The sequence below is a fragment of the Penaeus chinensis genome, chromosome 41 (assembly GCF_019202785.1).
Source record: "Penaeus chinensis breed Huanghai No. 1 chromosome 41, ASM1920278v2, whole genome shotgun sequence".
In the NCBI taxonomy this organism is placed as follows: Eukaryota; Metazoa; Arthropoda; class Malacostraca; order Decapoda; family Penaeidae; genus Penaeus; species Penaeus chinensis.
In genome coordinates, this window is record NC_061859.1 from 19,138,948 (window position 1) to 19,153,947 (window position 15,000).

General features: G+C 36.9%; 2 protein-coding genes across 2 annotated transcripts in view; one reads left to right on the plus strand and one right to left on the minus strand.

Moving 5' to 3' along the window:
• Positions 1-400, plus strand: part of LOC125047534 (N-alpha-acetyltransferase 40-like) — a 6,504-nt gene extending 6,104 nt beyond the window's left edge. The window contains exon 6 of the mRNA XM_047645804.1: positions 70-400. Within this exon, the coding sequence (XP_047501760.1) occupies positions 70-178 (109 nt within the window). The 3' untranslated portion in view covers positions 179-400. The remainder of the gene's footprint in view (positions 1-69) is intronic.
• A 6,790-nt stretch (positions 401-7,190) lies between these two features.
• The window catches only part of LOC125047532 (dihydropyrimidine dehydrogenase [NADP(+)]-like), a 14,060-nt gene continuing 6,250 nt past the window's right edge, over positions 7,191-15,000 (minus strand). The window contains exons 3-21 of the mRNA XM_047645801.1: positions 14,822-14,992; positions 14,512-14,673; positions 14,240-14,330; positions 13,881-14,107; positions 12,924-13,074; positions 12,471-12,640; positions 12,008-12,218; positions 11,632-11,816; positions 11,347-11,444; positions 10,938-11,055; positions 10,626-10,790; positions 10,317-10,469; positions 9,971-10,091; positions 9,557-9,676; positions 9,217-9,359; positions 8,816-8,992; positions 8,434-8,655; positions 7,961-8,118; positions 7,191-7,841 (exon numbers count right to left, since the gene is read on the minus strand). Coding sequence (XP_047501757.1) covers positions 7,730-7,841; positions 7,961-8,118; positions 8,434-8,655; positions 8,816-8,992; positions 9,217-9,359; positions 9,557-9,676; positions 9,971-10,091; positions 10,317-10,469; positions 10,626-10,790; positions 10,938-11,055; positions 11,347-11,444; positions 11,632-11,816; positions 12,008-12,218; positions 12,471-12,640; positions 12,924-13,074; positions 13,881-14,107; positions 14,240-14,330; positions 14,512-14,673; positions 14,822-14,992 — 2,955 coding nt within the window. The 3' untranslated portion in view covers positions 7,191-7,729. The remainder of the gene's footprint in view (positions 7,842-7,960; positions 8,119-8,433; positions 8,656-8,815; positions 8,993-9,216; positions 9,360-9,556; positions 9,677-9,970; positions 10,092-10,316; positions 10,470-10,625; positions 10,791-10,937; positions 11,056-11,346; positions 11,445-11,631; positions 11,817-12,007; positions 12,219-12,470; positions 12,641-12,923; positions 13,075-13,880; positions 14,108-14,239; positions 14,331-14,511; positions 14,674-14,821; positions 14,993-15,000) is intronic.

Below are 15,000 nucleotides of genomic sequence, written 5' to 3' on the forward strand. Positions count from 1 at the left end.
CCTTAATTTTGTTTGTGGCAAATATATTATCAGTAGATATGTTTTGACTTTAACTTTTTATTCTTCCAGATATGAGGTTGACGAGACTTCTCCAGAAGATAACTTTGAGGAAACCTTCGACTACAGTATCCTAAGTAAAATGAACAAAATGAAGCCAACACAGAAGACCTCTCTTTGAACTTGACTTAAACTTAGATCTGATTTTTTGTTAACCTAATAAGGGCATTAAAGAGACTTCAGAAAATTTGTAGTCTTTTATCGTCCATGAATATGGACATCTTTTTAGGAAGTAATAGCAAAAATTGTATTACACATTCCACATCCAATCCACCATTTAAAGAGTGTGCAAGAAATGTTAATGTTTTCTTATATTAATGAAAATTTTAGTAAAATTTTAAAATCTTTGTTTTTTTTATATAGGCTATCAGTTTTTTCCTATCTCTTTCTCTTTCGCTCGCTCGCTCGCTCTCTCTCTCTCTCTCTCTCTCTCTCTCTCTCTCTCTCTCTCTCTCTCTCTCTCTCTCTCTCTCTCTCTCTCTCTCTCTCTCTCTCTCTCTCTCTCTCTCTCCTCTCCTCTCCTCCCTCCCTCCCTCCCTCCCTCCTCTCCCTCCCTCCCTCCCTCCCTCCCTCTCCCCCTCCCCCTCTCCCCCTCCCCCTCTCCCTCTCCCTCTCCCTCCCTTTCCCTCTCCCTCCCTCACCCCCCCTTTCCTTTTAAGTTTTCATATGTGCTTATGTAATCCAAAGGTAATCAAAGAAATACAATATTCTGTGTTGTAAAACTTGCATTTTCTTAAACATTTTCATATTTTAAAGTATTTTCATAATGCATTAAGTAAATATAAAGAAATGTACAATATAAATTTTGATGCATGATATTTTTCACCTTAATGGTATATGCTAGTAACGATAATCCCATAGATACTAAATAAAACAATGTAGAGCAGAAAAATAGCAGTGCACATTTGCCAGATTATATTAACCATTTTCCAAGCATTTAAATATAATGATGACAAAACCTTTGCAAGAAGTATTACAGGAAAACACTGTAAACCATAAAAGTTCAAAGATGGTCATTTTCCTTTGTAAAAGGGAATGCAAAACCATCACATGTTGCATAGATTTTGCAGCTTCACTCTTTCACCTTCAATGCACTGAAACAGATCTTGGCCATACTTGTTTCATTACTGATTTATATAAGCTCCTTTATTTATTTTTAAAAGAAATTCAAAACTAGCATTCAAGGAAATAAAAATTGTAAGGTGAAGTAATTCTGTTGTTTAAGCTTGGAACATCAGGAGTTGCACTAGAAACAGATACTTTTGTATCATGATTCACATGTTTATGGAATAATTGCAGTTTTTCTTAAGCTATGTCAAGACAAGAGAAGTGAAGTCAGAGCTAGGCAGGCTACTGGCTGGGCCTCCCAATGCCTCGTTGTTGCCGTTGGGGGCTTAGGACTGAGGCCCAATGAAGGGATCACCCTCCCTTAGGTCATCAGCCCTCACCAACTAATTTTGCATGGTCTTTTCTTTTTTCCTTTTACTTCATCCCCTTGTTTTGTCTACTTATCCTAATCGTTAAGCCTTTTTTGCCGTTCCTGCCACAATACTTTATCATAATGCTTCCTACTCCCTTAACTCCTTCCTCTTCTAACAACCTTGACCTTATACTCTACCTCATCAGCTCCCCTTCCCTACCCTTTTCACTACCATGCTCTCTAGTACTGTTTAACCTGTAACTTTACCCTAATCATTAATTCATTCCTAACCCTTTTTGCTATTATACTCTACTATAGCACCATAGGACCTTTGATATCATATAGCACATTCTTACCTGGGGGCTTTGCCCCAAACCTCACATTATCACTGTATTTTGAATACTCTGCTAAATACCTTAGATGCATCAGAAAATGTTGAATAAATAAATAAGATATTGGCTGGGCCTTGTTCGTTGTTGTCATGAGAGGGCTTAGTCCTCAGGCCCCCAATCCCTTGCTCATTGTTGCTGTGAGGTGGAAACTGAGGCCCTCACCTCAACTAATTTTGCAGGGTCTTTTCTTCTCCCTCTTTCCTTTTTCTTCTCTTCATACCCTTCTTCTCTCCTATCTGATGTAATAATCTGACCACCCCTATGTTCCTTATGTAATGTTCCTCTTTCAGTCGCACACATTCTATTGAAGCATCCCGTACCTCTACTTTCCCCTACCTATCCTCCCTTCACAGACCTCCCAACCTATCAGACATCCTTACAGAATCTCACATTTTCTGCTTTGATAACCTGTTTTCCTTCCTCAAACTCATATATATCCTTCACTTAATATAACCCCTTTACATTACCTCACCAGACCCTAACCCATTCACTCACCAATTCCTTAACCCAGCTTTAACAACTAATCACTAACCCAACCACCTTTCACTAACATTAACTATAGTGCTACATGACCTCCAGATGTCTAGCACATTTATTTTGCTTTTAACCATTAGCAATTACCCTTCTTCTGTCCACTTATCCGAATCATTAACTGATCTTTACCCTTTTTTGCCACAATACCATAATGCTGTATGACCTTTGATGTTTGGCACATTTGTTTTTGACAATTAACCATTCTGGAAATCCATAAACATTGCTTAACTGAGCAAAAACAACTATCTTACCTGGGGGCTTTCCCCCAAGCTCCACCCTTTTCTTCTCCTTTCCTTTCCCTTTTCTTCTTCCCCCTGTTCTGTCCACTTATTCTAATCGTTAAACTCATTTTTGCCACAATACTGTATCTTAATGCTCCCAACTCCCCTAACTCCTCCCCCTTCTAACAACCTTTACCTTACACTATACTCTATCAGTTCCCCCTCTTTACCCTTTTCACTACCATACTACTGTTAAACCTGTAACTTTACCCTAATCATTAACACCAATTCCTTGCTCATTGTTGCTTTGAGGGGCTTAAGAGGCAGAGACTAAGGCCCATTGTTAGGATCCCTACCTTGGACTTCAGCCCTCAGCTCAATTTTTCTTCTCCCTTTCATTTTCTTTCTCTTCTTCATCCTCTTCTTCTGTCCACTTACCCAAATCATTAACCCATATTTACCCCTTTTTGCCAATACTTTACCATAATGCTATGTAACCTTTGATTTCTGATACATTTGTTTTTGACTGTTGAACATTCTGGAAATCCACACACATTACCTTATTGAACTAAAACTTTACCTGGGGGCTTTGCCCCCCAAGCCACATTTTATCACAATATTATGTATATACTGCTAATGACCTTTTAGATGTTGAGCGGCAGAATTTTTTCAATAAATAATAAATAAATAAATACTGGCTGGGGAACCTATTCCACTGGAAAAAAAAATTGTTTAGCCAGTAGTAGCCTGCCTCTGATGTCACTTGTCAGTCATACCCACTCATAAGGAAAGGGCCTTGTGTAAAGTTTTTGCCATCTCCTGTTAACTCTGCTCAAAAAAAATCAGAGATTTTACTGTAGATAACTTAAAATGCTATAGTTCCTTTTAACAGCTTTTTTATATCGGTTACATTATGTAAACTGAACACTTAATTACTGTTATTAATGAGTGGGATGTTTGATGGATGGAAAAATGTTCTTTTTCTGCCTAAGAGTAAAGAGACCGTAATCAGAAATCTCAACTGAATTGGATTTGTGAAGCCCTTGCAGCTTCACAATACATCCAACACCCAGAAAGACAAAAATAAGAGAAAATGCCCTTCCTGATACTTAACTACTCATCCCCACCTGGGAAAGCTATAGTATCTCCTTTGAAAGCAACTTCAAGCAGCAGAGCCAAGGTGAAGTGGAGTCCATCATACCTCTTAGGAACAAAAGTATTTTTTCATCCTATAAAAACATTGTTTCTTCTGGGTCTGGTGCTAAGGTAGGTTGGAAATGAAAAAGAGAGGAGGTTGGTCTAGAACAGGCCCAGACAGGATATGCATTTATAAGGTTATAAAGAATAAAGCAAAGGGTAAAACTTGATACCTGCCTGGAGATGATTATGGACAGAGTGAATACTATCCAGGGGACATTGTGACAGGGATGAGTCAGCTGATGGTTCAGTGATTTCTCATTGTTAATTTGATTGTAAAGTAAACTTGATGTTGGCTTGATTATTTGACCTGAAAGGAATTTCCTAATCTAATTTTGAGTCATATTTTTGAAGTCTAATTTCTTTATTCTCAAATTTAAAGATTTCAAATAACATTTCATATCAAAGATTCCAGAAAGAAATTTTTGTATTATTTAAGACAGGATACACATGCACAGTAACACTCTTAGCAATTGCTGCGTTGGGTTAAAGTAAATAATACAGAGTGAATTGTGTGTGTGTATATATATAATTGGTAATATGAATGGTTTTCTTATGAGGGATTATCACCATCTTTAGGTTGTTTTTTTAGTTAGCCATCCATAGTGTAAATGGAGTGGTTTAAAGATTTAAGGGTCACCAGTGACAAAAAATGAAGGCAGTGCAAACAATTACTACTACTTCATAGTGTACAACCCAGCACCCTTTTTACCCACATTAGAGCAAGTCCTCCCTGGCAATGGTTGCAGTAGCTAGGAAGGCCATAATGGCCAAGGATCATATTGCCGAACATGCTTTTATCTGATTGGCACTGTATACATGCACTGTGGATTTGTTTTATAAATTTTTATTTTTAAAAATTACTATCATTATTATTATTATTATATCAAGTAATAATTCTTTTCCCCAAAGAACTTAAGGAATGGAATTAGTAGGTGATGTCAGTTGACTCCTTTACGACTAAACATGTCTGGAGCCATCTGTGTGAAAACCAGCTCAATAAAACTAAACCAGAGTGGACAGTTCATTTATACATGCAATCCCAGCATCATGGAAAACAAAACTTTTGCATAATTTTTTCAGCACAACTGGGAAATTCATGTAATCTTGAAGAGATATACCACTGGGTCTTCACTTTATTTAAAAACTGGTAACTGAAGAAATTCAAATGCATAGCTTACTCATTCATAATTATACAGAAAATAAAATATGCACAATAATTTTTTGAATTCTGTTGAATGATGTACTGAGCAACAAAATGTATCCATTGAGCCTTAGTTTATGATTAAAGATTTAAGGTACATAACATACAACCCAGCATCTTCTTTACCCACACTGGAGTGAGTCATCCCTGGGAATAGTGATCCTGTGATTCCTGATATCTTTCCTTTTCGATTTAGTTTTTAACCATGTAATTTAAATAACTGTATGAGAATATGAATTATTCATCATGCTTCTCAGGGAAATGGAAGTATTTTCCAGCTGAGGCACCAACATTAATGATATGTGGAAATATATAGCTCTTTATGCCATACTACCACAATGTAAATGACCTTCCTGATTATGAAAAAAACACTCAAATAATTCCCAATATAGAAGAGAACCTTCAGTGTTTGTCCCATATCTATACATAACTATAACCACAGATAATTCAAATATGGAACAAAAACTGGAAAGAAATATTACTGTTCTTAAATTGGATTACGCTAATGTTTCTTCAGTATTTTAGTGTTCAGTATCCAGTAGTGTTAGTGTACATTAATGGCATTATCTATTTCTATGAACAATGGAAATTTACTTTTTTACTTTATCTTATACACAAGTGGCATTGCTCAATAGAAGAGTACTGATTTTGCAGTGTACTTGGTTTGTTCCCAGTCAGCCCCTCAAAGTCAACTCAGCTGTGAGTGAGTACTGGCATGCTGGCATCAGCATGCTAGGGTCAAAGTCAAGGGAGAAAGAAACTGGACACCCTGCTGCATCATCCCATGGCTTAGTAAGTATGTTCTTTTACAGACATATCCCTTACTTCCACTTGGATATTGGACCAACTCTGACTCTATTGATAAAGATTATTATGCAAGACACCATTGTGTATTATCAGTCTTCAGTGTTTACATTTTTATCACTGTTTATATATTTAAAATGTTGCTCATCCTCTCTTTATTTTGCTTTTCTGAATTACATGTTATGTTCATGTAGCATCTACACATATACATTATTCAAGACTCAAGGCTTAAAAACTGCCTTGATAGATTATTTTCCCCAGTATAAAGGTAGATATTAAATCTTAACCGTGAACATGCAGTGATTTATTCCACAGCGGTATTAAGTAAAAACGAAGAATATGTATATTGGCAGGCTAGCAATATTTGTGAAATTAGCAGAAGTGATATTATATTTTGAAAGCAATTAAACTAGCTGCAGTCCAGTATTGTGGTATGTGTGTGACTGGGAGAGAACAATAAAAAAAAATGCTATTGTTGAAGGTGTTTGAATAAAATCCTTTAAATGAACAAAGTGAATGTTGTGTATAAGCATCTAATATTTCTGTGTTAATAGCAAGACTGAAAGTTGTGTTATCTACATAGCAGCTTTACACTTTTTGTAGTTTTGTGTTTGGAATATTTTTTCTACAAAACTGATATATAACTGGAAATCTATATCTTAGAAGTTATTTCTGTTTTTTTTTACTTTTTTTCAAAAAATAATGTTTTTGTTTGTACTTTGTGGGCACTGATAATGTTGGAGATAAATTTTAATCCTTTTCAAATCATTGTTCACTTTTGATAATATTAATGATTTGTCAATATAAGTAATATCAGCAATTGATAAAATAATCCCTTTCATGCTTTGCTGATTCACTAATAATGTTAAAATCCATGCTTCTTGCAAATTCACTTTCAGTGCATTAAATTACCAGATCTGTTAGCCTCCCTTGTGGCAAGCAAAGGAGTTAACCTTTAACATAGATGATAGAGATAGTAATTTTGATAAAGAAAAAACGTCCTGGGCTAGCTCTTAATAAATCAAAACGGAAATTTAATTTTTCTGATATCTAGAAAAATGAATGTTTGGTTATTTCAAAAAGTATCAAATAAAGTAATATTGAGATGCAAATTTTGAGATTGCCCCCCCCCCCCTCAATGACAATTTATACTAATGTTCAAAAAGCCTGGGACTTATCTAGTGGTTCTTTGAATATATGAGATTTATAAATCATGGACACTTTTAGTCAGTCCATTTTTACTTGTATGCATGTTACTTAAAATTGATTTTTTTTTTTCTTTGATAGATTCTTGTATTTACAAAATACTTCAGAGTACTAACAGAAGGAATGGCCAGAAGGTAGAATAAAAGTATCAAGTATCAAGATTTGGTTAATTGTATTTCAAAAAATTACAGAATTACCATGTAAAACAATAGTTCTAGTTTTATAATTTGATATTGTAAAACCACATAGTGACCTCAAAATTTAGGAAAAAGAATATATACATTATATATTAATTTTATATATGACAAGATAAGGCACTTCTACTCATGATATATGATAAGTATGAATTCTAAATCATTGCTCAATGTTGTTTAAATTTAATAAAGATTTTTTTTTTTTGTCTTTTTTTTGGGAGTTTGGGGTTAATTCACATAGCTTCTGAATATTTATCAATTCAGTCAAGCAAACTAATTTTTTTCCACAAAGAAATAAAATTATATGTAATATCTTTAGTCATTCAGGCAATGCTACTGTATGACACAAATTTAAGACTATAATGATAGATTCAATTTACTTTTCATTACTTAAATAGAGTACATAATCTCTTATGACAGTCTGCATCAGTATGCATAAAATGTAAAAACTGCATGATGTAATTTTCATGGAAAAACAGCAATAGATGTTAGGATGATATTCAGCTAGAATATGAAATCTCAGAAGGAGCCACTGCTGGAATACGAGGTACAACACCAGTATCTAAGGGGACGCCTCTCTTGGGAATGTATGGGCCATCGCGGTCAACCATTCTGTGGAAAGATACATTTTTGCTTACAACAATGCAATGGGACGAGTGATAGAAAGACATCTTGTAAATAATTCAACATATGATGAATCCAAAGGTAGTGCTATCATAAAATGAACATACCTGATACAGTCAATGATGGGGCAGACAGATACACAAAGTGTGCATCCAGTACAGTCATCAGAGACATGGGGTAGATGAGTCCTTTCATTAAAAGTAATGGCTTGGTAACCTGAGTCATTGCAGGTCATGTAACACTTTCCACAGTTAATGCACATATCCTGTTTGAAAAAATATTAATAAGTCTCACAGACCTAGGATTTTTTGTACCAATTCCACATATTACAAACTACTTATGATACTGTACTTTCTTTCAAAAGCATCAATTATAAATTTTTGATATACCAATTGGGTTGAGCATAAAGATCAAGAAAGCAAAAAAGGTGAAGGTGATTACAATGATTATGTGTAATGTTCGCATACACCTACACCTACCTACAGGATATGAATAAATATATACATTTGTGTGTATATATACAGTATATATATTTTTACATATCTTTCATTTTTCTCATCTATAGCTACATTCAACCTACCTCATCAATGAGTGCAACCATCTGTTGTTTATTATCCAGCTCTCCATATGTGCCTACCATTGGCAGTGCAAGACCAATAAGCTCTTGAACAGATGGCACTCCATACTTGGGGCCATCAGTTACACGATGTTGTGGTTTTGGCTCTAGTATGTCAGCCACAACTTTATGTTCTGCAATCTTCTTTTCTTTCTCATCCCGGTATGGACCAAAGTTTGGTAGGACCTGTAACAGTTATTATAAAAAATAAATATACTAAGGAAGCAACAACTTTTCACACGGTAACATATTAAGAGAGATGAACAGTTATTCAAATATATCCTCAACTTTTTATTAAGTACTATTAATCAATCTGCTTTTACTAAAAATTCTTGAGTTCACATACTTTTCCAGAAGCAGTGCTATCAGGAAGAGGTTTGCCAAGCTGATGTTTGGGCGTAGGAGGGGACTGTCCCATCCAGTCCTTCAGGGACTCCACAGAACGCATATACAGCAAGGCCTTCAACCCCAGGATGTAATCCTCAATCACCGTAAAGTCTTGGTTTTGAACAGAGCTGCATACCTGGAGGTTCATACACGATAAAAGCAAGCTGAACTATGAATCAATCTTCATCTTTTTTTTTTTATGATCACTACTGTATATTGTACTATTGCAATTACATTGAGGACCAGAACTACAAATACAATAAAAACCCATAGCTATAACCTGCTAAGTACATTTCTAATAGTAACATTTTCACATGGTATATAGCTAAGACTATTAGAGCTCAAACTTCATAAACATACCTGTAGAGCTGAAGATCCTCCAAGCAAGAACTGTAAGCCAGCATCTGCAGAATCAATTCCACCAGTGGCTAGGATGGGGAAACCAGGAAGAGCACGGGCAACTGCTGTCACAGCACGCAGTGCAATGGGTCTAATTGCATTACCTGTTGCAGAAATGAAAAATAAGTTTTACCTATCCACAAAATGAAAATCCTTGAGATTTTAAGAAGGGAAACTTGCCAACTGAAAAATAAATAATTGCCTGAATAAATTAGAGCCACCTATAAACACACACTGATCAGAGCAAAACCAAACATGCTTCTAAAAGGATCTATATATAATCAAATGCTTATTTACACACCAGACACTCCTCCATAGGTTGTCTTCTTTTCTTTTCCAATTGATGGCCAAGCAGAACCATCTGGACGAAGGCCCATCAAGCCAGACACTGTATTTGTGGCTGTTACACCATCTGCTCCACCTGTGTTGTAAGAGAAAAGTTACATGTAAAGATACTTCATTGATACTATATATGATTTTTTTTCTGTTGGAACCAAAATCTTAATCAGGAATGTTATAAGCTATCGCTATCATTTTTCATTATTAACGAATCATGTGGATGACTTAGATTTGGAAACTATACAATTATAACAACCACAATAATACCAATTAAACTATTAACTTCAGTCCTCTACCATAAATCTGAAATTATTTGCATAATCCTTCCTGCATGACACTGGTTATTGAGTTATTATATAACAGTAAACATGTTTACCTTCATATGCAGCCTTTGCAATAGCAACAATGTTTGTAACATTTGGAGTCAACTTGGCAAAGAAAGGAATGGTTGTTGCTGCTCGTACCCAGCGGCAGATGTTGCGCACTAGCTCAGGATCCTGCAGATATAGGTTTACAGATATAGACTATATTTTTCCTTAGGTTTTTATGAAAAAAATGCCACTGCTCATACAATTAATGCATTCTATAAGGATTCAAAACTGAATGTCACCGAGATACATATACAGATAGACAGATATGCAAAAATATATTGATACCATGAAGAAAAAATAAGTATAGAAAATACTTTAACATATCATGAAGTGAAAAGTAAAAGATCATACCTGACCACATGCCAAACCCATACCCCGTTCTCCCATCCCGTGAGGGCATGAAAGATTCAGCTCAAGGGCATCAGAACCTGCCTCTTCTGCTTTCTTAGCCAACTCTGTCCAATCCTCTGCATTGTAGCTGCACATGATACTAGCAATCAAAATCTGGAGAAAGAAATCAAGTGAGCATATTCTCTTAGTTGCTGTATATCAGAGTTTATGAAATAAAATGCACTGGTTATTAAGGAATAAAAAAATGAAAAAGATAAAGTCTTAATTAACTATTTAAATTAACTGATTCTTCTGTGTGTTAAGTCTTACCTTATCTGGGAAATCCCTCTTGAGTTCAGTGATGCTCTGCAACCAGTAAGCACAGGTCTTCTCTGAGATCAGTTCAATGTTGAGGAAGGACCCTTGACCCGGACCAAAGATATGTCCAGATGTTGTGCCTCGAACAATTCTAGGTGACACATTTGTTACTATATCCTGTAAACAGTGACATTTCCATTGTAAGTCTCAACTCTAAATTCTTCAAACTGCTATGATTCCATAAACTTCTTAATTTCCTTTTTCTTACATATATATATTTTTTCACCTCCACATGCAAGTAGCTCATGAAATTCATATCAATACCTTGTCCAAAGCAAAGGTCTTGGTGACGCAGAAGCCCCAGCCTGCTTCATAGGCTCGTCGCATCATCGCAGAGGCTGTTGTTGGTGGGGCAGATGCCAGGCCAAAGGGATTTGGGAACCTTCAATGGACAAAGACTCTTGGCTTAAGGTATTGCTCTGAGTGTGGCAATATGATTACTAATGTAAACAACTAATACATGTTTGTATACTAACAGTAACTTAGAATTTTTTTTTTAGCAAAAGCAATTACAATTGCCAACAACTGATACATGTGTAAACAATAGCAGTAATTAAGTAAAAATAATAACGAATAAAATTACAATTGCCAACTACTAGTACACAAATAATAGCAGTCATTAATAAAAAATAACAACAAATACAAATAAAATACCACTGCCACAAAAGCTTACTTCAGGCCACAGATGGTGACTGAGAGATCCACTTCATCGATCTTAGTGTAGAACTTTGGTAGCTGTGGCTTGTCTGGTATCAGTATGCCATGAAGAGACTGTTGAGGAAAAAATCAATGTCCTGTTAGAAACCCTTTTTTTTATTGTAACTTGTAGGTAACAGATATATAATTCACAACTTATTCTCATATTTAAACGATTTTGCTGCTCTAGTTTCGGAGATACATATATTATTTTGAATTTCCTGCAATACTAATATTAATAAAAAAAAAATTCTAGAATTACCTGAAGATATTTATGTATGTTCCAAGCAGCAGTTTTTCCATCATTTACACTTTCAACCGTTGTTTCTGCAATGCCTGCAATATCTCCACCACAAAATACGCCTGGTTCACTGGATGACATGGTCAGGTTATCCACATCCGGCTGGCCCCAACGATTCAGCTTAACAGGAGCCAAGGCAGATGTGACTGCAAGACAATTATTTTTCAGATTCGTAGACAGAAAATAAGATTTAATACTGGTTTTGTTAACATATGTATTCTCCTAAAAAGACACATTGGTTATGGGTGAAAAAATCCTTTATTAAGCAATGATTGATAAGAATAATACATTACATCATTTACTAAACAGTTTAGTGGCCAATCAGCTCTTCACTTACTGTCTTCATCTGTTAGGCCTGATCCAAATGCAGAGATAATATAGTCACACCTCAGCCGCACCATCTGATCCTCGTCTTCAATCCAAGAGCCATCATCGGTCTGTTCTGTGCGAACAAATTCCATTGCAGATACACGGCCATTCTTAACGATCACCTTCCGTGGAGAGAGGAAGGGCAGGAACTCGCACATCTCCTCTCTTGCAAGTTCCATCTGAATAGGGGAACCTTCAGTTAGTTGCATGATAGAAAATGTATAAGTGAAGATGCTGCAGATTCTTTTTCAGTTCATAAAATTTTTGAAAAAATAATACTTTGATCTGAAGAATCTAAAATTTAAAAAGAGCTCTAGAAACCTAACTGATCAGAATGGTAAGGCTAAAACACACAAAAGAAACATACTACAAAATATACAAAAAGCTTTGCTATATAAGACAAAAATAAAGTAACAAACAAAAGGTCTCACCTCTTCAGGTACAGCACGGATGTTTGTAAAGCCCTTCCTGAACACTACAAACACACGCTTTGCACCACAGCGAAGAGCAGATGTTGCGCAATCAAAGGCCGTATCACCAGCACCAAGAACCAGAACCACACCCTTAACTGTGGGTAGCTGTGCCTTACAACCACACATACCTGCCAAGTTTTAAAATCAAGTCACCATTGCTAATTTCTTTCTCTCTTTTTTAATTCTTATTTTAAAAGCATGTCTATAATTTTGTCCAGAAATGTTATGCTGGTTTAAGTATGCCAAATATTTATCTTTTTTTTCAGTAGTTCTCTATTCTCATCAATCACTTTTATATAGATAAGTCACTGCAAGCTCAGCATTGCCAAACTTTGCTCTGCTTCCTACTTTCAATTTCTAAAAAACATATCCTCATTATCCAATCACAAAAAAATATAAGGCGACACTAACCTGGTTTACTTGCAGCAGTGACTAAAGGTAAAAAGTCCTTGCTGGTGTAGAAACCCATGTCTATGTTGAGATCAGCAAAAATACCAATCTTCTTTGGAGACGGAAGACCAATACCCACAAATATGGCCTCGTAACCTTCTTTTTGTAGACCCTTTAAACATCAAGAGAGTTAGTCCCACTTTCCTAGAAAATACATGATTTAAGAATACAATACTTTTATCACTGATTATCACAGCTGATGTGCTGCAAAAAAGTTAATGGATTTGTTCCATTTACTTGCACAGCCATTGTTGCTATATTGGCATGAAACAAGTCCTTCGATCAAGATTAAACTTTTGAACAGTTGCTTTCTGCTGCTCTGTGCTTGGTGATGGGTGGGTGGGTGGGTGGGTATGGTGGGTGGGTGGGTGGGTGGGTGGGTGGGTGGGTGGGTGGGTAGGGTGGGTGGGTATGGTGGGTGGGTGGGTGGGTGGGTGGGTGGGTGGGTGGGTGGGTGGGTGGGTGGGTGGGTGGGTGGGTGGGTGGGAGGGTGGGTGGGTGGGTGGGTGGGTGGGTGGGTGGGTGGGTGGGTGGGTGGGTGGGTGGGTGGGTAGGGTGGATGGATGGATGGAGGGAGGGATAGATGGATAGATGGATGGATGGATGGAGGGTAGGAGGGAGGGTAGGAGGGAGGGAGGGAGGGAGGGAGGGAGGGAGGGAGGGAGGGAGGGAGGGAGGGAGGGAGGGAGGGAGGGAGGGAGGGAGGGAGGGAGGGATGGAATGATGGAATGATGGATGGATGGATGGATGGATGGATGGATGGATGGATGGATGGATGGATGGAAGGAAGGAAGGAAGGAAGGAAGGAAGGAAGGAAGGAAGGAAGGAAGGAAGGAAGGAAGGAAGGAAGGAAGGACAGAAGGACGGAAGGAAGGTAGAATGGATGGATAGATAGATGGATGGAAGGTATCATTTTACCTTGACTGTGATGTCTGACATAGAAAGCTTTCTTCCATGATGGACCTTCACCCCTAAGTCCTTCATAAGATCAACCTCAAACTTGACAACTTCATACGGAAGACGATACTGAGGAATTTCAGATGAGCTCAAGCCCCCTACATACTGATTCTTCTCAAAAACATCAACGTTGTTGTAACCTAAGCGACCTAAAAAGGTAGCACACGAAACCGAAGCTGGTCCACATCCTGAAAGAGGATTAAAAAGAGAAATAATATCAGTATCACTGTTTTTACTCATTCCTTGATAATTGGAATTCATAATTTTCCAAACAATCAAAATGATATACACAGTACTAATTTCTTCTTGCAGTTACCCACCAATAAGGGCAATCTTGGCTTCATAACTTTCTGGCAAGTCTTTGGGTATGTGTGGAGGCCTAATCTGGGAGATGTTCATCTGCCGGAAAATCTAAAAAAAAAAAAAAAACAAGAACTAATTTATATAATCATTGGTTCTAATCATTATCCATTAAAAAACAGTGCACAATAATATTAACAGTTATATCTCAGACCTAAACTGTATTCCTTGACTTAATATGAGGTATTATAGACAGAGATATAGAAGTTATAAAATAATCAATATCTCATACATCTGTTGCAAATTGCTGCAGTCCACCTATATTGATAGGTCCTTCCTCAGTTGCATACAGGTTGCAACCGCCCACACAGAGATCACTTGTGGGACACACCATACCACAGGTGAGGCCAAGCGGGTTGTCGGAGAAGATCATCTTGGCAGCTCCATAGTAGTTCTGGGAATGTAATTCTTCTTCAGTTCATCCATTCATAAGGTTCATAATGGAAAGAGATCACTAGAAACTACTGATGCCTGCCATTCAGCACTATAAGTTTCCAACAATAATTTCACGCAGAAATGGCACGGATCATCAAGAATAATACCTTGTTGGAAATGCAAGAAATGAACTGTTTGACGTCCAGCTGGGTTGGGCATGATTTCTGACACGGGGCATCGGCACACTTCAAACATCTTGCAGCCTCCCTGAGAGCACCACGTTCACTCAGAGTGGTGTGCTTGATGTCATCAAAGTTCTTCTCTAGGGTGCAGTGGCTCTGGAAGT